We start from the raw sequence: 27,922 nt of genomic DNA, 5'->3' as shown, positions 1-27,922 counted from the left end.
TACAGGGACACTTCTTGGCTTTTAAGGAGGCAGAGGTGCTCACTGTAAGTAGCCAACACAGGGGTGTCAAACTCAATTGTTACGAGGGTCAGATATGACATAAATGTCACTTGGTTGGGCCAGGCCATGCCTCACCAGCCCAGATTGGGAGGGGGGATGGCTGGCTCACGGGCCAGATAAGAGCTCTCAAGGAGTCGGATCTGGACCTCGGGCCTTATGTTTGACACCCCTGAGCTAGCATTTAGTTATGCTTTCCTCAGTCCCCACCCTTTATGCCTTGGCATCAGAGCAGTGAAGATATGAAAATCAATTTTCATAAATGAGAGATATAATGTGTACAGTCTTGTCAGGCTCTTTCAAGGGAAGCTGTACTATTACATTAGTGTTACCGGGAATTGTTATGTTGTATGTGACAAGATAAAAAAAGCAGAGAGAAAGTTGCCAGAATTTACAGTGCAGCTGCAGCAAGGATGAGACTGCAAATCTTAGTATATACACAGGAGTTAGCAGGAGTGGATCTGAACATGCAGACATTTATGGCTCACAAGTATATCACGCACACCCCACTGGATAGGTAGTTCCTAGTGACATTCAGCTTCATCTTGTCACAGAAGGCTTTACTTGGTTCCTTTTTATTTCTGAAATGTTTTTGATATATCTGTCCTGCCTGAAGGTAAAATCAATTTAAAACGGAAAAAAGCTCTCTTAGACAACCCTTACCATTTTTTAATGTATTTTGTATCTTCTTATCTATTTAATTAGTGTGGATCTGGCTTTTCAGGTTTCCTTAATATACATATTTATTGCTGTTATGGCTTCTGCGCAGGCACACATGGGACTGCACTTGTGCAGTGTCAGCCGTGCAAAGATTTGTAAGCTTCTGAAGATCATCTCTATAGAGTGCTCCCCCCTTCCCCTCCCCCTCATCCATGTCCAGGAGTCTTCCCACCCAAATGGTCATGTGGTGGCAATCCCATACGGTTTTCAAGGCAAGAGACATTCAGAGGTGGTTTGCCATTGCCTGCCTCCGTGTCGACTAAGGGAGTTCTGAGAGAACTGTGACTGGCCCAAGATCACCCAGCAGGCTTCAAGTGGAGGAGTGGGGAATCAAACCTGGTTCTCTGGATTAGAGTCCACCACTCTTAATCACTACACCATGCTGGCTCTTTTCCTCTCCAAGGTAGGGGCCTAATACGATTATTGTAATGCCTTTGGTACTACGCCAGTCCCACTGATAGTCCTTGAGTACAAGTCGGTGCTGATATCATTGGCTTATGCCAGTGCCTAAAAGCATCTGTTAAGCTTGAGTACTACAGGGAGTTCTCATCATCAAGGAATCATCCAGTGAGAGCAGGAAGTCTAGGAGAGCCTCATCAGGCCTCAACCTGCATAGACTCTCTAGATGTTCCTGTGCATCCATACTCAAATTATTTCTTAGGAACTCTGTTTCCCATATGCAGTACAACTCTGACTGCTTCATCATTTATTGTGGATTGTACATCCCAGATCTCATCTCAACTGTCCCTAACTTGTGGTTTGCACTGATTATGCCTTTAGTCCAGGGGTGTCAAACATACGGCCACAGACCAGATCCAGCCTCTTGAGAGCTCTTATCCGGCCTGCGAGCTAGCCACCTACTCCAGTCCTGATCTGGCCTGGCAAGGCATGACCCAGCCAAGTAACATTTATGTCACATCTGTCCCTCATAACAAATGAGTTCGACACCTTCTTTAGTCTATACTAGCACTTACATTCTTAGTAGGCCTGGATGTATTCTCTGTTAACCTCAAAGTGTTATCAAGTGACCTTCACAGCAAATCCTTTTAAATAGATTTTATCTCCCCGCACCCAGTATTTATTTAGGAAATGTACTGTGAATGTTCATGATTCTTACAAATTTTGTGATCACACACACAAAAACAACAACAACACCCAACTTGTTTATCTGGGAATATCAGGCAACTGACTTTTTTTTAAATAATATTTTTATTATTTTTTGCACTACTTAAAACATTCAAAAATCAATGTAAGTAAGCATCAAAATGTAAATTCTAATAATCAGTTGTTGAAACTACACATTTATATATTTAAAAGTAGAATCTAAAGACTTCTCCTACACCTCCCTCAATCTTTTCATTTATTTGTAATCTCCTTAGTATCAAAATTTAATCCTAATATTATTATAAACATCCATAAAATATTTTTGCTTATTATTTAATCTTACTCATAATCTAAGTATTTACTGCTTCACTTATCTATATTAAAATAAAAAGAAATTGAAAGCAAAAAATTAAAAAGGGAAACAGAAATAAAATAAAAAACACTGCTTTTTATAGTTTAAGAAAGAATTAAATAGTAAGTACTTTTCTTAACTTCTTTCAGTAATAAAAATCATTTTAGTTTCTCCATTTCTCCACATCTCCACAATAAATGTTGGTAATGTTAATGCCATTGGTTGTTTCCTTTCAATCAAATCCCCCCCCCCAAAAAGAAAAAATCTAAGCCCTTTGGCCCAGTTTCTTCATCTTATATTTCCAAAATCTTCCTCTTTGTCTCAATGAGTCCATCCGTCGAAGGACATCCATGGATGATGTTAATGCAATTTCCTCTGTAAGTGACGATGAAGAGTAGTAAATCTGCAACATTTCCTCTTCCCTCTCTGAAAAAAGGAGGGACTTGGTGTTTCCAAAATTTTGTCTTTGTAAATTCTCCCAGTCAGTTTCAGAAAATTCATCCAATAAATCATACAAACAAAAATCAAAGTCTCTTATATTCATAGTTGTCACTTGAGTTGGTTCTGTTCCTTCTTGCAGAGATGTTTCCTTTGATGGTGCTTCGTCTTGTACTGGCTTGTCATTTGGGTAAATTCCTTCTCTGAATATTGAGCTCATTGTCGCAAGTCGGTCCTTTATACCATTGGCAAGGTCATTGATACTGTTTACCCAAAAAAATACTTGATCTGTAAAGTTGGTTTCATTTTCTATGGTGTAGCTTGTGGTAGCTGTAGTTAATTTGTAAAGTCCGGACAGGTATGAGTTAAAAAGTCAGATGATACCGCGAGGGGCGAGTATAAGGACGCACATCTGCCATTCCTTCCTTTTGCCTTGGGGCTTGGGAATTGTTAGCCGGGTACACAGCAATCACACATCCGATCCCAAATCCCGTGATGTTCTCGCAGTGTCAAACGATAACCAATGCTTCCGGATAGAACGTAGCTTCAAAGTTTATTTACTCCGAAAAACCTCCTCCCGAAAGTGGGAGGGAATCTGCTCGTCCCTCCTCTTTAAGCTTCAGGCTTTCTGATTGGTAGCCATAACGTCATTCAAGAAGTCCCAATTGTTATGTCTACCCAGCGATCAGTTTGATTAAGCTCCTGCCGGTTTATCCAATATTTTTAGATGCCAAAAAGTTATCCAAACCTCAGATGAGGAGATACGGATTTTTTAGATGGTTTTTTCCACTCCTATGTGACTTCCGATTCCAGGTAAAACAAAGGAGTTCTTATTACTTACTCAGATCTTGGAAGAGTAGGTATTCCTGCTTAAATATCGTTGCATAGATGGTAATAGGTAGGGGGGAGCTGAGCCTAATTCCAAAGAAACACTCGCGGCAATGGTTTCCCCTCATAAGCCAGGCGGGACTCCAACCAGGATTCCGAGAGTCGTCAGATGGCTCTCTCGGCAAAACTGGGGGTCAAACTGCTCTTCATGGGCAGCAGTACCCCAATCCACTATTTAGGATCAGGTAGGAGTGCAAATATGCACCCCAATTTCAAGCGAATCTTGGTTCTCTTGGGAGCTTCCAAGAGACGTGTGCTCAGCCCTACTCCCCTAGCGGAAGTCACCAGGCAACTGACTTTTTATATAAGATGGACATTGTAGTTTGTTCATAGTTATCAGGAAAAAACCCATTAAAATTGTATCTCTAACTATGGAACTATTATGAAAGAATCTAAATTGTGGTTTCAGAAGATGGTGGTTGAAATACAAATATATTATAAAAATGCAGAGAAAGTTAAGCATTTCTGTAAACCAGCCTTGTATTTAAGATTTACTGCAAATGTGACGTTTGTCTCCTTTTAATTTTTACGCACACGTGCATATTTCAAAGCTAACACTGACAAATGTTATGTGCTAAGGCAGTGGTTCCCAAACCTTTTGGGCCACCGCCCCCTTGGTTCCACAAACTCAACCCCAGCACCCCCCCTACCCTATCCAACAACACAGTTGAAGGGGCCAGCCTCTAGCACCACCCTGCTGCCCCCTTGCCTCTTAGTGTTCTCCTAGGAATCCCACCGCCCCCAGGGGGTTGTATTGCCCACTTTGGGAATCACTGTGCTAAGGTATTCATTAAATTTGCATTCTGAGTTTAACATTTTTCTGCTGGACAAATAAGAATAATGTTTTGGGGAAAAACAATAGCTAATTAAATTGCCCTATACTTAAAAAGAAAGCTGCTTGGGTGCAGTGGCTACTTCAGTTTTCCACTTAGCCAGGAAGTTTGCTGGGTGATCTTTGACAAGTAATCCTAAAATGACCCCTGTTCCATCTACACTGCTCTGAGGTTCTTGGATCCAAGACTGGAGTAAATGGAGAAGACAATGCAAAAATAAAATACAAAATATCAGTATTAGTAGTTGTCTTTCTCTTTTTTCCAGCTTTGGAATGTCATTTTTTAAATATTTCTGTCCTATGTTTGGATCTAAGCAATAAATAAATTATCACTGTGGAAAAATAATGGTAGTCTTGAGTATTTTTATATGCCGAATTGAATTCAAATAGTAAGTCAGCCATTATAAAAAAAATAAAAATAGGGCAAATCAAGCAACATATAAATCTTTGCAGGAATATATAAGCACCATTGAATTAGAACAATTGTTTTATAGCTAAATGCACCGCGTTGTTTACTTGACTGTAATCAGCAAGATTCCAGTGAGATTTTCCAGTAGGAGCTTAATGATGTTATTTTCTCATCTTTGACTGAGATAACTCTATAGATTTTTCTGACTGTTCACAAAGACAACCAGCAAGTATATCATTTGTATTGAATCACTTGTTAACAACAGGTAGTTGTGTGTCCTGTGTCTGGTGTTTAGAATTTGGAATAACATTATTCCAGAGTATTTTCTCAGGTTGTTGAGTGACCTCTGCCCCTTTCCCACAAATACTTCACAGCAATTAGACCAATAATTGTTAGCAGACCACAGACAAACTCTGTAGAATGCAAAAACACCATGAAATACATAGCGTTTGTAGATGCTACAATAAGGCAAAACAGGCCTTGTGCATTCAAAGAATGCAGTTTCCTATTAGAAGCAGATAAAGAGCACTAAAAATACCGCATTCCCCCTCACATCCATCCATACAGTTATGAAATACTGTCCTCAGCAGTTTAGACTTGGGATTATTAATCAAGGCCCCATTTTTAAGGCAAAGGTCCTTTCTCCACCTTTTAATGGATACATGTGCTTCCCTTGCAGTTTTTGAGATTCTTTCTAAGACTCTAAGACGGTCTTATCATTATTACCCACAATGCTGCCTATTTCAATTAATGGATTTTCAGCAAGGTTGATGCGGCTGAGGCTAATGTTTTAATATTCTAGATATTGCAGGCAGCGAGTTGTATGAACTAAGTTCACTCAGCATTTCTTTCTACAGCCCACAGGGCAAGATTGACTAACGGAAGCTAATTTAACATTTTTGCCTAATAGCAGGAGCCTGCGTAGCAGGAGCAGCATTGCACTAAAACTGATTTTTTTCCTGTGATGCATGCAATTCTGATTTCTTTGCTCCGACAATTCCCTTTCAGCCTTATCCTATCCACCACAGTGCAACCTAGCTTTTCAAGAGACATTTACCCTGTTAGTCTGCTTGGAATACATTTGAAGGATTAGTGCCCATGCCACGAAATGTGGCCCTTGTGCCCAGTATGCACTAGTGAATATTCATGTAGGCACTTGAGAGACTCCTTGTGGTGGTCCGAAATGGCAACACATGCAGAATACATTTCATGCAACCTGTGTTTTTCTTTTCAGATGGATTCTTGGAGAGGTGCTATCTTTTGATTGTTAAAAAAAAAATTATCTGCTTCTTATATGGTGGCTTTTTAAATCGATTGTATTTTTTACTTTCATTACATCTTAAAAATTGTCATTCATAGACATGTGCTTTGAGGCAATTTAAGACTATCTGAAGCATAACATGCAGCACCAAACCCAGTGCTGTGTTGGTGACAGATAAATGTTCAATGGTAATAGTTTAAGAGATTCACTCATTTCTTTGCAGAGCTAAGCTATGTCCACATAGCCTTTTTGCCCTGTAGCCCCACCAGTTTGGTTTTATTTAAGATATTCAGAATTATGTTAGCTGTTGGTGTGCCATTGGAAATTTTGAACATCTACACCCGTCCTATTAAGCTTTGATAAATCTGAATTGAGGAAACTGCAGAGTTCCCAGTGAGAAAAGGGATTCTGTTAGGAAACATAATTAGATTCCTTTAAAATTTGCATACTATTTTGTCTTTGTCCCTACTTGTACCCCTTAAAAAGCCTACAAGTAAAAATGTCCTGTTGATCTCTATCAGTGTTTGTGATCATTGTAGATGGCAGATTTGTTAAAATAAGCAAGTTAGCTACAGCCTTGCTTAGAGCAACCAAAACACCTTCGCAGCTACAGTAATAGAGAGTAGGTAAGAGAGCAAAATTTCAGATATCAGAGTCTTTCTTCTGACCAAGTATGGAATAAGGCCCTCTGGGACTTCTGGCTGAATCAGCTCTAAATTTTTAATTTGCAGAAAGTCAGCGCTAATGAGAACTAAAAGTCATCTTTCAGAAGCCTTTTATTTTAGCTTCTTAAATTATTAGTTATTAATATTGTTAACAGCTAAAATTAAGTAGAGGGCTCTGAAACAGGCTTTGTAAATCTTTTTAAAAAGATTTTATTTTTGTATATAAACAGAAGAGAAAAATAAAAGCCATATCACACTAACAATTACATCAAAGAAAAAGAGAAAGGAAAAATATACATATGGTGTAATAAACATGATATCATAAACAATAAATATATAATAATAGCAATAATTATGAGCAGTAAATACTGATATAATAGTTCACATTAAATGGTGATTATCATAATGATATACCTTAGCACAAATCATAAAATACCCTATACAATACTTGATAAAAATAGATTAAAAAGCTTGCAAAGGTGATTACGATTACAAATTTCTAAAAATACTTCCCAAATAATAAAAATTGAGTTCACGTATTATTATCATCTATCCATGATAAGTTTAAATGTTTTTCCTCCTTTTAACAATAGATGAAGAGGATTTTTAGTAGTTCATATGTATCATTTAAACAATCTCCTTCTCTGCTTTGTAAATCTTGTTTGTCCAAGCATCTCATGACACCAGTCAGATTTCAGGGATTCAGAGATGATGAAAGCAAAGCTTTTTGAGAGTAATATTATTGAGTCCTGAGTTTAGGTATCTTTATTTATAACAATTAAATAATTAAAGTCTGCTGGATTTTGCATTGTATTCCCATAAGCTACTGGAAGTCTATGCTTAGCTCACAGCTAGTTCAAACTCCCCTCTTCAGCATTTAAAAATAGCAGCCACACACAGGCTGCTGTTGATCAGTGGAATCATTTTTGGAGGAGTGTCATTTTCAGCACTTGTAAGCAAGCCAAATGGTTTTACTGAGGAGAATGGAATTCACAGTATAATATGGGTTAAATATTCTTGTGAAAGAGACACGTTGGCCAGTTTATGTAAACAAGCACACATTTATTTTGATAAGAGAAAAAATATGATTGGATTACATTTAAAATAAAATATACGAGTAGAAGTATTTCTTCTTTTCATTGATGACATCCTTGCAGACATTTAAAATCTGTTTTATAAAGGTAAGGCTGACATTCTCGCTTCTTAGATTTCAGAGAAGATCTAATTAGTAGGACCCAGGTGGCCATTGTAATCTTATTCTGGGTGTGTTTTTTTTAATCTTTCAGAAAATACTGTGTTGCTTCCCATGCTTTAGAGTTCACAATCTAAATGTAATAAACGGTGGGAAAATTGGCTGCATAGTTAAATATTTGCTTCTTGTGGAACAATGCCTAGGGATTTCATAGAAATCACCCAGTTCTATCACAAGAAATGTGTGTGTATCATAATTAGTACGCTTGCTACTTTTTTTAGAGAGATAGGACAAATGGTTATAAAATAATTGCCATAATAATGAGGATAGGCCTTCCACAAACAAGAGTACAAAGCTCAAACAACACAGAGTAATTGTACTCTGTTGTTTCATAAGTGCCATTTCAGTGAATAAGGACAAGGCATAGTAGGCCTTTTACTCTGGACCTGGTAGCAAATTAAACCCTTAAGGAAAAGAGCAGAAGTTAAAAATCACAATCAGCACAATGTAGCGTGCCATAACATGCATAATGCAGGCTTCCAATTAGAACGCTGCAATTTAAAAACTTTCCTTCTAGACTGATGAGAGAGCAATTATTTTTAAAGCAAAATAATGTGGTATTCTGGCTCTGCTTCCGGTCGCTTCTAGCTCCAGTAGAAAAGACAAGGATTTTTTGGAAACATATTTGCTATTGAATTTTGTATCAAAACAGTGGCAAACAGAGCAATTTGTTGCTATAAACTGAACTCCTGCTAATCAATAGTACACAGCAAGCCAAAGCATTTGTGTAATACGTAAGCAAAATCACATCTAATCTGTTTGAAAAAACACAAAAGCCCCCCCACTTCATTGGTCCCAAAGAAAAAAATCTACAGTGAGACTGAGAGAAGGTGAAGGCAACTATTTTATGTAGTCATGTACTTAATACAGTTTCTGGTGCAAAACCGCAATTTGAATGGCCTCCGATTTAAAAACTCGCTGTAAAAAATTCATTAAGGGGAAAGGTTCTAACCTAGCCTTTCACATCCCTTTTGCCTTACAGGGAATTATTAATGTAGGGAAACTTAGAAAAATGTAACCCTTCATTTGGAATCTGAAGTGGTACAATCTAGGGCTGTCGATTCAGTTCGGCCCGAACCGGAAAGCAGCCGAATTTCCCCTAATTCGGCGGTTTTTAGTTCGGATGGAACCGAACTCAAAAAGGCTGGAAACCGGGGAGCCGAATTTGGCAAGTTCGGGGTGCTCGGCGAATAAATTCAGCAAATTCGGGGTTCGGCACAGCAGCACAACCGTCAGTTAGTAAGCAGCATTCTCCTGCGGCCAATCGGTGGCCAAGCAGGGTCTTCTTCTGGCCAATCAGTCGCGATTGAGCATGTGAGCCCAGCTGCTGCATGGCCCGGGGAGAGAAAGAGAGAGTATCTGTTTGTGTGAGAGAGAAATCCCCGTGGGGGAGTGCGTTTGCACATTCACTCCTTTCCGTGGCTGCAGGGGGTGCATTTTTGGGGGTGCAGCCCCCAGACTTTCAGCGTAGCTTCAGATGAGGCTTCTTGGAAGAACCCCCAAGTTTTGTAAAGATGGTATCAGGGGGTCCAGAGATATGGGTCCCCCCTTTTCCCTATTGGGATGAATGGGATCAGCCAATCCTATGCATCTAGAGAGCAACAAATCCAAGGCAAAACCTCCCGTGCTTAAATGGAATCGTATTGGATTACCCAGTCCCTCCTGATGGAACAGAAGACATCCATAGTAAGACCCCTTTTGAGGCTTTAATCTATAATTTTTTCCCGTGTGTATGTGGGGGGGGGAGCAGAGTCTGTGGGGGGGCAGTTTCTGTGGGGGGAAGCCAAAGGAGGCTTTCGCCCATTCTGCCGAGGGGTGTGTGACCGCTCACCTCTGTGGGAGTGTGTGTATTGCTTTTAAAGTTAAGTTTAAAGTTGAGTCTGTGCGGCGGCTAGCAAGTCTCTCTCCGCTCGGCACCCTTGGTGTCGAGCCTCCTTCTTGGTGTTTTCCACTGTTTTTGCCTCTAGCCTGGGGTTGAGTGCAACTGGGCAGCTTGCGTGAGATCCCCTGCGTCTTGGATTTTTCCCCATTTGGGGGGTGCACGGCGGCGCCGTATTGGTTGGTGGGGGGGTGCTGGTGAGACTTGCTTGAGTTTGGTGGGGTCGTTTGCATAAGGGGGGAGCGTCCCTCCACCATGAGAAGAAGGAGCAGGGCAGAAAATACAAACTCTGGGGGTTTTTTTGCACGGTCTGTTTTGCTGCTCACTCAAAAATGTTTTTGCAAAATCTGACTTTCACCATACATTTTCACGGTTCAAGTCACCTGCTCCTTTTTTCCTTTTTCTATAGCTAGCATAGTGCGCCTCTGTTCCTTTCCATGGTCGCTCGCGTGTTGCTTTGCATTGCAATGGTTAGCATGGGAGGTTTTGCCTTGGATTTGCCGCTCTCTAGATGCATAGGATCGGCTGGTCCCATTCATCCCAATAGGGAAAAGGGGGGGAACCCATATCTCTGGACCCCCGATCCAGTCTTTACAAAACTTGGGGGTTCTTCCAAGAAGCCTCATCTAAAGCTACGCTGAAAGTTTGGGGGCTGTACCCCCAAAAATGCGCCCCCCCCGGAGCCGCGGAAAAGCACCAATGTGCTTTAAGTGGCTTTATTCCTGTCACTGTGGGTGATTTTGGGGGGGGCAACCTCTTCCAGGCCCCATATCTCGGGACACCCTGACCCAATCTTTACAAAACTTGGGGGATCTTGCAAGAAGCGTCCCCTCAAGCTACCCTGAAATTTTGAGACCTCTACCCCCAGAAATGCCCCCTCAGAGCCACGGAAAGGCGCGAATGCATTTTTAATGACTTTATTCGGCCGAATTTTCCCCCGAACTCGAACTAGGCTCCGAATTCCACGGATCCGAATCGGGGGAGTTCGGACTTCAGCATATCCCAAATCGAGACGGGCCGAATTCTGCCGAATCCGAACTATACCGATTTTTTTTTCAACAGCCCTAGTACAATCCCATTTTGTTACCTAATCACTCTCCTACCCCGTTCTGTGTGATGGTGAATTTCCATCTGAAACAGTAGACCTTTTATTAATTTCCTCTTAATTTGAGCTCCTCGTTTCTTTTAAAAAATGGCTCTCTTTCCTCCCGTTTAAAAGGGTCCCCTTTATTCTTCCTTTATGATCTTCGGTCTGTAATTTCTGGGAAGACCTGTGAAACAGACTGGCAACTGACCTTCAGTTGGGCAATGTAATCACATTCATACCAGTTGAATTTGTTTAGTGCAGTGGTTCCTAAAGTGGACAGTACCACTCCCTGGGGGGCAGTGGGATTACCTAGGGGGGCACTAAGAGGCAAGGGGGAAGCAGGGGGGTGCTAGAGGTGGGACCCTTCAACTGTGTTGTTGGATAGGGTAGGGGGCGCTGGGGTTGAGTTTGTGGAACCCAGGGGGCGGTGGCCTAAAAAGTTTGGGAACCACTGGTTTAGTGCATAGATTGACTTTTGTGCCTGGAGTGGGACCCAGCCCATGGGGGTGGGGATGGGGAAAGAAGGACAACACAGACACTGTGCTGGGCAGAATCAGGCTACAACTTTATGGATTACAGGTTCCTCAGGTCTTGGCACAAATTAAGGATAAATTGGATACCTCTCATAGAATTTGTCTAATTGACAAGATGTTATGGATTGCTAATCAAATTTAAAATAACCTTGGAAGTGCCACACAAAGATATTTTAAGGGTATGCCTGTTTATGGCTACTGTTCTTGCCTGTATCTTTAAATGTAGACTCTTTTTGGAGAGACATCTGCAGAAATTTCTGTTGATTTTTACAAGAATAACTGCTTGTTTTAGTATAATCTGAATAAAGTATAAAGAAAATGGTGGAAAGAAATTATACATGTTGTTATTTACTGGCAACTGCTGAATTTCTCTGCTCTGTGCTTATCCAGGTTACTTCTCTGGGATTGTGATGACAGAAGCTACAGCTACTACATTGAAGTTTCTACTAACCAGCAGCAGTGGACCATGGTGGCTGACAGAACAAAGGTTTCCTGCAAGTGAGCTCAGCTTTCTGCTCAATGTTTGTCAACTCTCAGTATCAAAGAGCCAAATCAGACATCACGGTGGCCATGGGTGCATCCTGTGGCCACCAATGCCATTTTAGAATGTTAATGGTTCTTTAAAAATGGATGTGAGGCCCCGGTCTGGATCTGGTGCGTAGTTTGGTCCTCCCCCCTCCGTGCCTTTTCAATTTCTGAAACAGACACGAAGGGGGTATTTCTGCACCTGGAAAATATGGGGGGGGGGAAGCCACTCTGCGCACCAGGTCTAGATCGGGGCCTCACAGCAATTTTTAAAGCACTACAGTGGCTTCGAAAATGGCATCACGTGGCTGTTGTCACGTTTGGTTTGGCTCCGAAATGAGTAAAATTAGGAAACAAAATGTTAGAAATAGTGAGTGGCTAGCAAATTACCTGTTACACTAACAAATGAAATGAAGCATTGGGGATTTTAAGATTCCATGTGGGAATTTCCCTTATCAGAATCAGATGGCTTGCACCACTTTCCATGGTGAGGGTGTTGCTTTAGTTATAGCAAGAGTAACTGGAGAAGAAGAATCAAAGAGAAAACCCAGGTTGCTCACATTGGCACAAGGGTGTGTGGCAATGAAAAGAACAGAAATTATGGAAGGTTTAGGAAAGAAAATAGAGAATTTCTCTGTGTTCTGCTGTATATATGAATACATTTTCTTGCATTACAAACAGCCCAGAACCGGCTGAATGTGGAGGCTCTTTGGACAAATGCTGAAGACCTAAACATGCCATTACACCATGTTTACACAGTATTGATAGTTCTCAAATCAGCAGACCACCCTGTTGGGCCAATTTAAAAACAGTCTGTTTTTTGTTACTTGTAGAGGTATCTTTAGGGATGGGATTGCAACCAAAAGAAGGATTCTTCTGGTGCATCCAGCTTGAAAAATGAATATCTAAACACAGACACTATGCATTTGCTGATGTTTTGTATTGTTTCTCTTGCTGTTTGGGATGCTCTTGGATAATGACATTCTCCTTCCTCTCTGCTTCTCTCTCTGCCTAATCCTGCATTGAAGATCTAATCCCTTGTTTGTGGCATTAGTTTATAGCATGAAAAGTGATTTTGAAGGCCCAGCAAGCTAGTTCACAGCAGGAAGAATAAGGCAAACTGAAGGTAGCGAACACAAGCTTCATACAAGCCCCTTTGATCAGTGAGGATGGCAAAGAAAATAATGAGCAACAAACTAAAAGTAAATGGAATTCAGTTTACATGTCAGAGACTGTATTTGACAGTCTAGCGACGTGCGAAAACTCCTTTTCAAGTCTGCATATGCTGCCTTTGGTCTGTTTAATAGTATTTTAATGTAGTATTTTGTGTGAATTAATAATTTAGTACCAAAAGCCTGAAAAGGCAGGCTATCTCTAACCTTGCCTTCTCTTTTACTGCGTTTTAAAAGGCTGAGGAAAGGAGCAGGGATGTGTTGATTATCTTCACAGGGAAAGGTTGCTGTCCTCCTTAAATGGAAGCCAATTAGCGCACAGTGATTGTGCAATTGTCATTTTAAATGCTGCGCACAGGCCAAGAAACTTGCCTCCTTTCTCCTTTCTGTTTTCTTTACACAATGTGACAGTAATGAAATCGATTCGTGTTCTGTTCTTTTTAAAGGGCAAACGTTTCTGATAAGTTTGCTTTGATTTGTTAGACTTGAGCCATAGAAATATGTGCTTGTTAAAAGACGTTGCGGATGAAGAGTCTAGAACTTGGATTAAAGGCTAAGAAAACTGAAGTTCAGTAGGACTCAGACCTGTTAATGGTTTTGTTTTTTGTTTTTTTAATGACCACCAGGTTAGACTGCTATGAACAGGAAATGAGCAGCATTAAAGTCAACAGAAATGTTGGTCTGGGAAATTTGATTTTATTCCATCATGAAATGCATTCTTTTATGTGTATATTGAGCTTCTCTGTTGAAAATTCAATCTGGGGCCTTATGGGATTTGGTTATAGATGAGAGAGCAAATACACAGCCGGATATGTTGAGTCCTAGAGACCCAATTGCGTTACTTGGCTTTTTCAGTCTGTGCCTTGCATAAAAGAAGATACTATTGTTCCTTTCGTGTAATTTATGGGGTGTTGTTCCTGACCAGTTTGCTATCTGGATTTCTGTTATTTTTTCATATTGCCATTGTATTGTAGTAGATCGATTGAATGTTCATTCTATTACCAAAGAAATATATTGTTCAGTTAAGTTCCTTTTTTTCTACTACCAGTTGGGTCCTAATATTAATTATGGCAGATCCTGTGGTAGTATAATCTGGGATGATGTCAGTGGAGCTTTATCGGTTATGGTGGCGCTTCATAAGAAAAATTAATTTGTATGTCATGAAATGGTATTTCTGTGCTGGCAGAAGTGGCGTTTTGGTGGGCACCAGCAGCTGCATCAGAAAACTACAAACAGTTTTCTGAAGCCCACCCTATATCAAATGCATAATTATTAGATGGGGGAGGCTTGTCTCAGCAGTAGTGTGTGCGAAAAGGATCTTGGGGTCTTAGTAGACCAAACACTGAACATGAGTCAGCAGTGTGATGCAGTAGCTAAAAAGGCAAATGCGATCTTGGGCTGTATCAACAGAAGTATAGTGTCCAGATCACGTGAAGTGATGGTATCACTTTACTCTGCTCTGGTTAGTCCTCACCTGGAGTATTATGGTCAGTTTTGGGCACCGCAAAACTGTTTGTAGTTTTCACAGAAGTGAAACTAGTCAAAAGACACCAATATATGCATGGAGCAGTTTTAATCATTGAATGGAAAATGGGGGGGGGGGGTTGTATGCTACCTTGAAAGCTTAGTAGAAAACTGTCTTAAAATTCAACTAAATTTTAAAAAATACAATGGATATCCCATATTATCTACCTGACAAATGAATGCATTGTGTCTTATTCTTATCTTTCCAGAAGTAAGAAGCTCATTAAATAATGCAGTTTAGAAATTTTTCTTTCATTATTTGAAAATTGATAGATTTCTTTATTTTACGGTTGCATGTTAATATTCATTGGTATAGACTCTACATTTAGTCATTCATTGCTATATTTGTTTCTGCAAACATATGTTTGCTTTAATTTAGACCAGCTACTGTAAGGATTATTGATTTTGTGCCGCTTGTATATCATATAAATCATAAAAGAGAGAGAGATGACATGGTGCATTTATTATAAGCCATGGGTGGTATTCTAAGAACCATGTAATTAATTCTGTGATACTCAAGGCTGAAAAATAGCTTAATTTGTTCACTTACAAAAAATACTTATTAAAATCAGTTATATCCCACTCTGCCATCCTACACATCGCCAGGGCAGGGCTGGTATTTCCTCGAGACAGCTCCATGCTACACGGCAAGTGGTTTTTAAAACTGTGGGGAGTTTCAAAAGGAACTTATGGTATGACTTGGGAGGCTAGTGCTGTAAAAAATTTTAAAACGTCACCTGAACTTTACAGGCTTTGGGCTAACTTACAGTAGCTCTTGAGATCTTGCCTTTTGGAAGTTCATATGGTTTTCCTGTAGTTCAGGGATCCTCAACCGTTTTGAACCCATGGGCACCTTTGAAATTCTGACATGGGGAAGTGGTGCCAACCCCAAAAAGGCTACTGTGGGAAGTGGAGCCACTCAGTCATAGAGAAACCCACATGCAGGGAAGAAAAGGATGGTTTTAATAAATACGCTGGGAAAGAGGTGTGAGAGACAGAATAAAACCAGCATTGTGGTGGCAAGGCTGCTGAAACAAGGTTTTAAAAAATCTCAGCGCTCCAATCAGATCTCCAGTAGCTAATCAGATGCCTTGCTGGGCAAAAGCCCCATCTGGCTCCACCCACTTTCTAAAAAACTTGGCAGGTGCAAGAAAAGGTACATTGTCTGCTGCTTGATATGCATGCTGCCTTACTGTTGGAATTCATCAGCAAAATTTGTGTTTATTGATTTTATCTTCAGGAGTGAAATTGTCAAATCAGAAACATAATTAGTAGCAGTTGTTCAGCTTATTATTCTCCAAGTTCCTGATACTGTGATTTGAGAAGGGAGCTGTCCTTTGCAACTTTAACTTGTAGGTTTCAAAAGCTCTAATATTGTTTGGGTACATTTGTTTGTGCTTTTGAAATACCAAGAGTGTGTGTGTGTGTGTGTGTAAACCAAAATACCAGGAAAAAGACTCAATGAAGATAATATAAACAAGCAATATGAAGATGAAAGGTTGGATCATGAAAGTTGATTCAAGACAGGCACATGGAAACGGCTTGGATGCTATGCAGCATGGCCAGAGCTGTACTGCATACATTTTATTTTTACTTCATTTATACTCCCCTTTTCTGCCTAAGACTCAAGGCAGATTACAAAATGTAACAGCCAATTTAAACAAACATCAGAGACCTCCAATAAACAATGCAGTAGAACTTGGATTATATAATCGGAAAACAGTGAAAACAAAAAAACTGTCAATCTTTTTTTTTTTTTGCCATCAAGTCACAGCTGACTTATAGCAACCTCGTGTGGTTTTCAAGGCAAGGTACATTTAGAGGTGGTTTGCCCTTGCCTGCCTCTGGTAAACTATTTTGGACTGTCTTGTCATAACATTTCCAAAGTATGAGATGATCAGACATAGTTTACCATTGCCTTCTTCTGAGAAGTACTAGCCAGACTTAGCTTAAGTGTCACTACTGTTGTTAATACAATACATTTTAATATTTGGATAGGATTCAACGGGGAAGGGGGATAGTTTAACACCGTTCTTCCTGTAATACACTCTTCTGTCTGCCTTTGTGCAGATTTTATTTTTTAATCACTCTTTGGCTCACAATGCACTTATACTCTAGTCAAGAAGAAACACAGGGATGCTATTGTAGCTTTCTCCCAGGCCTTTAGCTGCTCATCACATAGGTTGGAAGAAAAATGTGTGGTACATACAGACAAAAGATAACTATTATAATGACCAATGTAAACAAATAGAATAGAACATCAAAAAAGGAAGATGAGATCTATTCCACAAGATCCAAAAAATCAAGGGGAAATTTAGAGCACAGTTAGGCATGCTGAAAGATCAACATGGAAGTACTTTAACTGAACAGGACAAAATAAAGGAAAGGTTGGAACTATACACTGAAGTACCATACAGAAGAGATAAAAGGATGACAGATTCCTTCCAAGGAGAATCTTTTGAAGAAGGACCTGCCATTACAGAGAGTGGAGTGAAAGTTGCACTCAAAGCAATTGGAAGAAACAAATCACCAGAAATAGATTGGACATCAATAGAGCAATTCCAAGCCACAGAAATGAAGTCCATCAAAACATGGGAAACAAAACAATGGCCTACAGACTGGAAACAGTCAGTTTACATTCCAGTTCCAAAAAAGGAGACATCAAAGACTTCAGCAACTATCGGGCCATTGCATTAATTTCTCACACGAGAAGAGCGATACTCAAAATCTTACAACGAAGGCCGTTACCATGTATGGAATGAGAAATGCCTGATGTTCAAGATGGATTCAGAAAAGGAAGAGACACTAGAGAACATATTGCAAATTTACATTGGTTACTGGAGCATACTAGAGAATTTCAGAAGAAAATCAGCTTGTGTTTCATAGATTATAGCAAAGCTTTTGACTCTGTGGATCATAAAATGCTATAGTTGGTTTTAAATGAAATGGATCCAGTTAATTCATGCCATAGTATTCCCCCTCACTATTGATGGTGTGAAGTTAGACAATGAAGATCGCAGACATGAAGAAAGTAGATTCCTTTGAAATGTGGCTTTGGAGGAGAGTTTTATGGATACCATGGACCACCAAAAAGACAAATAAGTGGGTTCTATATCAAATCAAGCCTGAACTCTTCCTAGAAGCTAAAATGACCAATCTGAGGCTATTGTACTTTGGTCACATTATGAGAAGATGAGTCATTGGAGAACACAATAATGCTAGGAAAAGTTGAAGGCAGCTGGAGAAGAGGAAGACCCAACATGAGATGGATTGACTCAATCAAGGAAGCCTTGGGTCTTAATAAGCAAGATCTGAGCAAGGCTGTTAACAATAGGCTGTTTCGGAGGACATTAATTCACAGGGTTGCCATAAGTTAGCAGTGACATGACATCACTTTACACAGACCTACACATCATTCCTCATCCAAAGCTTCATATGCACTGTGGTACCATGAGGCATTCCTGTATGAAACAGTTTACCATTCGCATTGGTGATGGAAAGTCCACCATAAATAAAGTAAATGTCCCATACCCAAAGGTTTATTGGTGCACAGGAGAATTCCTGCATAGCCAATGAGAGGCTGGGATAGGGTGATGGTGTACAGTCAAATCTTTCTAAACATCACACATTTTTTCTGATGCTAGGGTCATTTCACCTATTGTGTTCTTTCCCTATGGATGTAGACTGGGTGCAAATGACAAAACAAACATCTCATATAGGTAGCAAATTTCCAGCCAGTATATACCTCTGTAAGAAAAAGCCAAATATGAAGGAACCCCATTACCCTGGGACCTTCATTACTGATGTCCTGGTAGGAAAATTAATTTTATTCCTTTAAGTTATTTCTTCATATCTGCATGATGCATACATTTTCATGTTTATCTGCCCCCTTCCAGCAGTTTTTATGTGATGACCATTACAAGAGTGACTTTTCCGATGAATCATAATTATGTATGCAGAGACCTTGACTAAATTTGGATGCCCAATTAACTGCCTAGTTACACTTGTGAAAGGTTGAAATTTGTAATTTTTAAAGCAGACAGCTTTGCCTCAAAAGCCAACCAAATTGCTTTTTTCATTTAGTTTTGTGATAGTTCTTGCTACTAAATGTCACCTGTAGGAAATTAAAAGAACCTAAAAATGCAGTTAGAGCATCCATCTAAAGAGGTAATTGATGCTTTTATATTGCAGCATTAGGTGATCTCTTTGAAAAACGTTGTCTACAGCCTTTTATCCTTTGTTTGTTCTTTTGATATTTATAAATGTTAAGCAATGTAAATTATGGGGCTTGTAAAGCTGAATACCTACAGGGAAGTCCAAAATGTTAAAATGTTTTTCCCCCTGAGAATTGTAGTACTTGTATTTAGTATGACTAGATTTAGCACCTTTTTCTCAGGTTTTATAGCCATTTGAAAAGGAGATGTCATAGTTAAGGTTGCACGAGAGACCAAGTGTGCATAACTTTCCAGTCTAATTGTAAATTATTAAACTGCATAACTTGGAGACATGAATTCCTAGATAAGTATAAATCAATAAAGATGTGCTGGGCCATTAGGACATTAGATGTCATTCAAGAGTGTTTGAAAGAGATGGCAGATTATATAGCCTTTTCAAAGTATAATATGAAACCATGTAGTGTATTAGAGTGTAGTAAGATGGTGTTTGGAAAATGGAGTAGTTTTTTCTTGTAAGTGCCAGTAAAACGAAATACTCAAGAAGGTTTTGGATCTTTGTTGGCCTCTTTGAAACAGGCTTAAGCAGACAGAGCTGTTGCTTCAACATTAAACAGAGAATTATGTTTTAAATGAAGGTACCAAGTTCTAGGGGTCAGTGCTCATCTTATGATGCTCTTTGTATCTCTCCCTGATTCCTTGAACGTGGCCGGAGGGAGGGTGTCAGACTGAGGTTCAAAGATGAAATGTAGAATTGATCCTGTACATCATTTTAGGAGAGATAAATGAGCAAATAGTATCCTAAGGTCTGCTCATGGAACAGACCCTTTCTGCTGCAGCATAATGTACTCCTCGAAATGTGACTTATAGAGGGATAGTAGACCCTCAGGAACAGCGTGGATGCAACAAGGTCTGTAGTGGGAGGGGTATGTGATGAAAATCCCCTACCTTGCAGGAGCAGAAGTGCCCTTCTGTTTGCAAAGATGAGAGAATCCAATCCGTATTTCAGGACTTTTCAGATTAATTCCAGTGCTTCACATTCTCATGTGGTCATTTTAGAAAGGGAAAATTAGAACATAAATGGGCCACATTCACCATCTAGATTAAGCAAATTAGATCCATCTGATAGTTCAGCAGGGCCTTTTATAGCCTGAAGGTAAAATCTCAGTGGCAACTGTTGGCAGTAATGACTCAGGGTGCAGAGGGTTGAGCAGCTTGCTGAATAAGTTTAGACTTCCCTTTTGTGGTTTAACCTAGTTTCTCAGATTTTATAAAATTAACCTTTCCTCACTTTAAGCAATTTATCTGTTCACCTCATTCTTGAAACCTCATGGTACATAGCTTTGCCATTCTGTCCAGGTCCATATTATATCTAGTGTCACTTCTGACCGCTGTGTGTGTGTGTGTGTGTGTTAAGTGCTGTCAAGTCATTTCCGACTCATGGCGACCCTATGAATCAATGTTCTCCAAAGTGTCCTATCCTTAATAGCCTTGCTCAGATCTTGCAAATTGAGGGCTGTGGCTTCCTTTATAGAGTCAATCCATCTCTTGTTGGGTCTTCCTCTTTTCCTGCTGCCTTCAACTTTTCCTAGCATGATTGTTTTTTCCAGTGACTCTTGTCTTCTCATAATACGTCCAAAGTATGACAGCCTCAGTTTAGTCATTTTAGCTTCTAGGGTCAGTTCAGGCTTGATTTGATCTAAAACCCACTGGTGTGTTTTTTTGGCGGTCCAGGGTATCCGTAACACTCTCCTCCAACACCACATTTCAGAAGAATCTACTTTCTTCCTATCAGCTTTCTTCATTGTCCAGCTCTCACACCCATATATAGTAATAGGGAATACGATGGCATGAATTAACCTGATCTTGGATGCCAGTGACACATCCTTACACTTAAGAATCTTTTCTAGCTCCGTCATGGCTGCCCTTCCCAGTCTCAATCTCCTTCTGATTTCTTGGCTGCAGTCTCCCTTTTGGTTGATGATGGAACCATCTGACCGCTACACACCCTTTTCCTGTTACTGCCACCATCCTGATATAATAGGGAATACAGTTAGAGTATAACTGGCTTTCTTTAGTTTATCCCAGACCACCACCATCCCATCATCAATTGGTGCCTCATATTCCCTGTCAGAACTTACTGTCTTCTTGGAGAAATACTTATTTAACTGTCTCTTCTCCTGTACAAAGAGGAGGCAGGGGGAGCGGAGACAGAAACTTCAAATAGAAAACCACCAAAAATTAACATTCCTTTTTATTTTGACCCGCACAGTACTCAGTCTTGGCAGAAATGTTCGTTGATTACTTTTCATGCTGCCTGGTAGAGCTGTAGAATGTCTCCTTCATCAAGTAGTATTTTATAAATATAGCCCTGGAGTCCAAACTGTGTGACAGCAAAAGTGATTTCTTCTGAAATGTCAGGCAGCATGGCCACTGGCATGCACAGTTTGTTAGACTCATAAGGTAAAAGTAATGGGCTGGCTACTAGATGTGCAACTGATCTGTCATTAAACAAAGAGACTGTGTTGTTGGGGCTTTTCAAAATACTACATTTTAGCTGCAAAAAAGTGATCGACCAAGGAGTAAAACAATATCTTTGACTCAGAAATCAAGGCAAATTGAGCTCTTTCCCCTCCCATTTTTCCAAGTCTCCTTTCTAAGCTTATTAACTTTGAAAAATATATGTCACGTTTTGTAATACTGTTGGCTGCCTGCTATTCTTGTGCAGTGCAGTCCTAAGGATCCTAAATGAAATCAGGAAGTAAGCCTCACTGAACAGACCTGAGTAGGATTCTGAGTAAATCTACAGGATGTTATTTGTTACATTTAAAACCGAGCAAAAGACACATGGATTATGTGGCATCACATACATGTGGTAAATATTCACCAAGTGCGGCCTGCTAGTTCAATGATAATATTTCAGGGATATTAAAGCCTATCAAAAGAAATTTGCTCATAAGGTAAGGATAGACAATTGTTGTACAGAATAGGTTTTTTAAATAGGACTCCCTATCTTGCTGGGGGTAAAGGGAAGATGACTGGGGAAGGCACTGGCAAACCATCCTGCAAAACAAAAGTCTGCCTAGAAAACTTCGGGATGTGACATCACCCCATGGGTCAGGAATGACCCGGTGCTTGCGCAGGGGACCTTTACCTCTTATATACTCTTCTTTACCGTTCCGAAGAGGAACGGGGATTGGCGGGCCATCTTGAACCTGAGACATGTAAACAACTTTATACACCTCAGACATTTCAGGATGGAGGCTCTGCAGTCTATTATCAAAGCCCTCTAGCCTCACTCGTTCCTGACCTCCATAGACCTGTCTTCAGCTCCAAGGGTCTTTACAAGGTTTTTGGTATCTCTAGTAGCCCTCCTCAGGGAAGAGGGGGATCCACATTTCCCCCTACCTAGACAATATCTCGGTGAGTGCCCCCTCAGAATGGCTTTCAGTACAGCGCATGACTTTTCTTCCCCCAGACAAGATTGCAACCATCTCAAGGCTGGCGCAGTCTCCGGTGCTATCCAAGTCATCAGGACTGTCCACCCTGGTCAGACTTCAAGGGTTAATGGTGTCATGTATAGGGACGGTTCCTTGGATGCGTTTTCCCATGCGGGACTTTCAGTGGTTCCTAAAACCGTATCAACTTCAGATAATCCAAAAGAGGAATCCACACCTAAGCCTTCATTCCCCAGTGAGGAACAGCATCCGGTGGTAGACCAGACCCCTCAACTTTGCCTAGGGTCAGATTTGCCTGCAGTGCTCCTCAACAGAGATCTTTACCGACGCCAGTCTGGACGGGTGGAGAGCGACCCTGAACCAACATATCACACAGGGTCAGTGGAATCCGCAGAAACAACACCTACACATAAACCTTCTGGAATTGCGGCCATCCGGAGAGCCCTCCTGGTATTCAGGCCAAAGATCAAGAACCACCATGTCTTACTGAGAACAGACTACATCTCAGCAAAGGCACAAATGAACAAACAAGGCGGGTCTTGTTCCTCCTCCCTCCACGCAGCGGCCAAGATCATCCTGAGCGGGGCAGAAAAGTACTTGGCATCCCTAAGAGCAGAGCACATCTAGGGCACTCTAAACTCTCAGGCAGACTGGCTCAGCCATCAACAGGTGGACAAGGGAGAGTGGTCTCTGAAGCGAGAAACCTTTCTTCAGATAGCAGCAGGGTTCAGGCACCCAGTGATAAATCTGTTTGCCTCGGGCCACAATCACCAGACCATGAGGTTCCTATCAAGGTATGCTCATCCAAAAGCCAAAGGGGTGGACACTCTGGAGTCGCCCTGGCCGCAAGGGTTTCTATACGCCTTCCCACCTCTACCCATAATTCCCAAGGCACCAAGGAAGGTACGTCAGGAAAAGGCACAAGCCATCTTCATTGCACTCCACTGGCCTTGGAGACAGTGGTTTTCAATGCTGAAGGAGCTGTCAGTGCAGGAACCGTGGCCGCTACCACCAGTCCAAGATCTGCTGCAGCAGGGACCCCTAGTACATCCAGACCCAACTTGGTTAAGCCTGACCGCCTGGGTCTTGAGAAATAGAGGCTGCTAGAGTTAGGATACTCTGAAGAGGTCGTCGCCACCATGCTAGTTGCTAGGAAACAATCCATCAAACGTATCTACAACTTCTCGTGGAAAGCATTCACCCGATGGTGCGGGAGAAAACGTCTTGACCCTATTTCAATTTCTACTAGTCACCTGCTCAATTTCCTCCAAAATGGTTTGTCACAGGGTCTAAAAGCTTCCACTCTTCGGAGACAGGTGTCAGCTATCGCTACTGCTGTTCCTCATTTGGATGGATATATTACCACCAGACATCCTCACGTAGTCACCTTTTTGAAGGGAGTGTCTGAGGTTTCGCCTCCTACAGTCCATAGGTTTCCCACCTGGCGCCTACACATTGTGCTACAGGCTCTTACACAACCGCCTTTCAAACCTCTAAGGGAGTCCTCACTGAACTGTCTCAGAATGAAGGTGATTTTTTCTAATGGTGGTGACTTCCGCTAAAAGAATTTCAGAATTGGCATCACTGTCCTCCAGGGAAAACTTGTGCGTGATCCACGACGACAAAGTTGTCTTACTTACGGACCCTTCTTTCTTGCCTAAAGTGAACTCTTTTTTCCATAGGCAACAGGAATTACACCTTCCATCCTTTTGCCCCTGTCGGTCTCATCCAAGAGAAAAGAGTTGGCACACCCTGGACCTACGTAGGGCCCTATGGATCTACCTCAAAAGGACAGAACCCTTACGTCATTTTGAGTCTCTCTTCATCTCCGTATCTCCTCTGAATAAGGGATGCGAGATGTCAAAGACTTCTATTAGCAAATGTATACGTCAGTGCATTCAGGTGGGTTATCAACTCAGCATCATTCCAATGCCACCTGGCATTACTGTTCATTCTGTCCGCAGTGCGGCCACCTCATCAGCCTTCGATAGACAGGCCTCGATTGAAGAAATTTGCAAGGCAGCAACCTGGTCCAGTCCTTCCACCTTGTGAGGCATTACAAGATAAACGTCTATTCATCATCAGATGCTGCATTTGGCAGGCGAGTCCTACGGAGCGTTTCCACAGGGGAAATATAAGTTCCCTCCCAGTGGATTCCAGCTTTTGAAGATCCCACTGCTGAAGATGTCCTCCGAGCTCAGTGGGAGAACGGAACCTTGGCTTACCTGTGAAGGTTCCTTCTACACTGAGGGAGGAGGACATCTTGCCCGCCCAAAGTGAAAAATCCGTAGGAACATAAGATGTAAAATAAGATGAACAGATCACTTCTTCATTAAACAAACAAACAAACAAATAAAAAAATTAAAAAGGAAAGAAAGAAAAAGAGGAATAGTAATATTTACTGTTTACTTACTTGTTGTCCCATGGTTCTAAACCTGAGGTTGTTTATCTGTTACTTATTCTCGTGTTTTGAGTTTAATGTTACAGTGGTTGTTTCCTGTCTTCCTGAATTCTGTTACTACTAATCCTGCTTTGGAAGTCCTCGAACTGGAGATCAGAGGGCGGTCCTAGCCCAGGGGACAGGAAGTAAAGTTTTAGATCCTGCCTCTCCCTGAGCATAGGAAGGTAAACACCCGCTGCTGAAGATGTCCTGCTCCCTCAGTGTAGAAGGAACCTTCACAGGTAAGCCAAGGTTCTGATTCATAACCTTTGCCTATATTCAGATGGAGGTCATCAACTAAAGCCAACAGGGCCATCTCTGTCCCATAGCCCAGCCTGAAGCCAGCCTGAAAAGCAGATGAGTTATCCAAGAAGACTTGCAGTTGCTCTGCTACTTCGCGTTATTCTAATTAGTGCATTGATTTCACTCTTAAAGATCAAAACATTTTTACTAACTGTTTATGTGCAACTTCTGTGGTATTGTTACTGCCTGTCTGGCATAAATACAGTAAAACTTGCACAATATTAAACTATCGATTCATTCTGGGTAAGGGTGACCATGACAAATTAAATACATGAATCATAGAAATCAGAGAACTAAAAGAATTATTGGGTCTTCAATTTCCCTCCCTGTGGAGTTCCTCTGAGATTATTCCTTACAATATGTCTCCTAGAGTTATACTGTCAGTCCAGTTTCATATGTTTCAAAAAATATGGCTTCCCCTACTTCCAGTGGGAAACTATTCCATAATTTAAAAGAAAACTCTCTTTAGTATCCTTTACCTTTATCCTGTTGCAATCCACTGTTTTCCTTTGCATCCCCAGCAGTCCCTCTTCCATTTCTGAATTTCACAATTTTGAAATACTGGGTTTATAAACATTCATCCTGTTCCCACCACCACCTTAACAAATCGTAACCGGTATTTACTTTTTAATCTATCCTCATACAACTGACCCTAAATGATTTTTTCTTTATCTTTCCTCATACCTCAGCCCCTAAATCGTTTTTTCTTTATCCACAGCTTTTCCAGTTATTATACATCCTTTTTATTGATGTTCATAAAGTATTGTATTTGAAGCACAGTCTCCTCAGTCAGGTGTGTGGGGAGGAATCCTATAGCAAGATATGGTGATATATCCCCGAATTCCTTTTACCTTCACATCTGACAGTCTTGTTTTTAGTCTCAGCCCCCTTCAGCTGTTCTCTTGTTTTCCTGTGTGGATCCCCACACCCTTCATACTTAAGCACAGCTAAGACTTCCCTAGCCATTACTATCACTAATCAAGATAGACAGCTGAGATGTTTTAACCAGAGCTTGGAGCAGATTTCCAGACCCTAGTTAATACCCAGACTTGGTTTGTATTAAGGTGGGGGGCAGTATAAACGCAGGAAGGCACTAGAGAAGGAGTTGTGAGATCTTGCAAATCTTTTTGTGATTAGCAGTGTGTTACATACACCAGCCCGAAGACTTGCACCAGTACACATCCATATTATGGGGCACATCTTCAGATACGGCAGTGTGATGTCATGAAGCAAAATAGCAAATTGATACGGTGGGCAGGTAAGGAAGGTATGTACAGTGCTTTGGTAGAGCTTGGGTATTATGTTGAATATTTGCAAATAACACACTAAAATGTATGCAATTCAGGCTTCTTGAAAGTTATGCCGTAAGCGGAGAAGTCTTCTTTCGCAAGCACCAGTGGTTGGATAAATGATAGAGAAGAAGTCTTCTCATGGTTAACAAACTAGTATGTTGCATGTTCTGCAAAACGCAGGTGCTGATTTATCTTGTGATGTGTGTACTTTCTGTTTAGAGGTGGTGCTACAATTTACTACATTCCTTAGAGGTTTGACATGTCAATCAGATGCTATCAACAGTAATAGAAGGGGCAGTTGCTCCCAATGTGAAGTTTTTTTATGGTCAAGTCATAAAATGGCACCCCAAGGGAATGTAAAAGAAAGTGTCAATAAATAAAACATTGTCTGGTAAACCAGCAAGGGAGACTGACTAAAAAAATGGTTGTAAGTCTTTATACAAATCTTTTGACTCAAGTTGTGGCAACCATATATTTTGCTTTAATTAGAATGAGGGTTATTTTAAACCACGTTTAAAAAGATGGCTACTAATCCTTGTTATAATGTTGAAAAGTAGTTTATAGCAAAATACTGACATTAAAAAGAAGCTGCAAGAGGTTTTTCTCCTAAATTCACACAATGACTTAATGATAGGGAGTGTAGAAGGAGGCAGGCCTGCACAATTGGTGACCCGTCCAACCAAACTCAACCCGTTAGTCATGTAGCTCCGTGGAAGTGAACCTCCCATTTTTGCTTCCTGCTGGGGCTGCAGAGACAGATGTTTGTCAAGTACTTGTCAAAGTACAATTCGTTGTCTTCTAGACTGCATTCAGCTTGTGGGGGGGGGATCACGGCTTGCCATCTGTGTATGGAAAAATTGGGCTCAACACCAAAGCCCATCTTTTCCAGTCTTGCTACTCATCATTCTCAGCCACAAAGTAATCTAAATACCGTATTTTCCGGCGTACAAGACGACTGGGCGTATAAGACGACCCCCCCATTTTCAAGTCCGCGGCCTGGGGCCGGCCCTCGGGACTGCGCCCCAACCCCGCGGCCACCCCCGGTCCTCCTGGGGCGGCTCAACCCCCGGGGAAACAACACCACTTACCGGGGCGGGAGAAAGAGGGGGCGGGGGCGGCCGGACGAGCTGGCAGCGCGCCAGGAGGCAGGGCTGGCGGGAGGAACAGGAGGAGGCCGGGGGCCGACCTCCCGGCATGGAAGAGTGTGTGCCGACCCGGCCCAGCCAGAGCAAATCCTGGAGGCGAGGCGGGGAGGGAGCCTCCCCTGGCAGCGGGAGCCCCGCAGCCAGAGACGCCGGCTGTAGCCAAGGCTCAGCCCCGGGCTCCAGCGGGAGGGTGGGAGCCCGAAGTGGCGGGACGTGGCTCTCGGAGGAGTCGGCGAGGGGAGAAGGTAGCGGGGAAGAAGGGGGACGGGGGCGAGAGTAAGGGCCCTCGAGAAGGGCGAGGCTAAAGGCAAGGGGAAGACTGAGCCGATGGCCCGCGGAGGGTGGGGCTAAAGGAGGGTTTGGAGGGGAGGGAAGCCCATAAAAACAGAAGCTTAAGCGGAGGCCGGGGAGGAA

At 41.5% G+C, this 27,922-nt stretch overlaps 1 protein-coding gene across 1 annotated transcript in view; it reads left to right on the top strand.

Moving 5' to 3' along the window:
* The window catches only part of BTBD9 (BTB domain containing 9), a 187,849-nt gene that overhangs the window by 138,596 nt on the left and 21,331 nt on the right, over window positions 1-27,922 (top strand). The window contains exon 8 of the mRNA XM_056853291.1: window positions 11,868-11,975. Coding sequence (XP_056709269.1) covers window positions 11,868-11,975 — 108 coding nt within the window. The remainder of the gene's footprint in view (window positions 1-11,867; window positions 11,976-27,922) is intronic.

Source organism: Euleptes europaea, chromosome 7 (genome assembly GCF_029931775.1).
Source record: "Euleptes europaea isolate rEulEur1 chromosome 7, rEulEur1.hap1, whole genome shotgun sequence".
NCBI lineage: Eukaryota > Metazoa > Chordata > Lepidosauria > Squamata > Sphaerodactylidae > Euleptes > Euleptes europaea.
The sequence above is the reverse complement of the archived record's forward strand: the minus strand, read 5'-3'. Positions and strand labels throughout refer to the sequence as shown.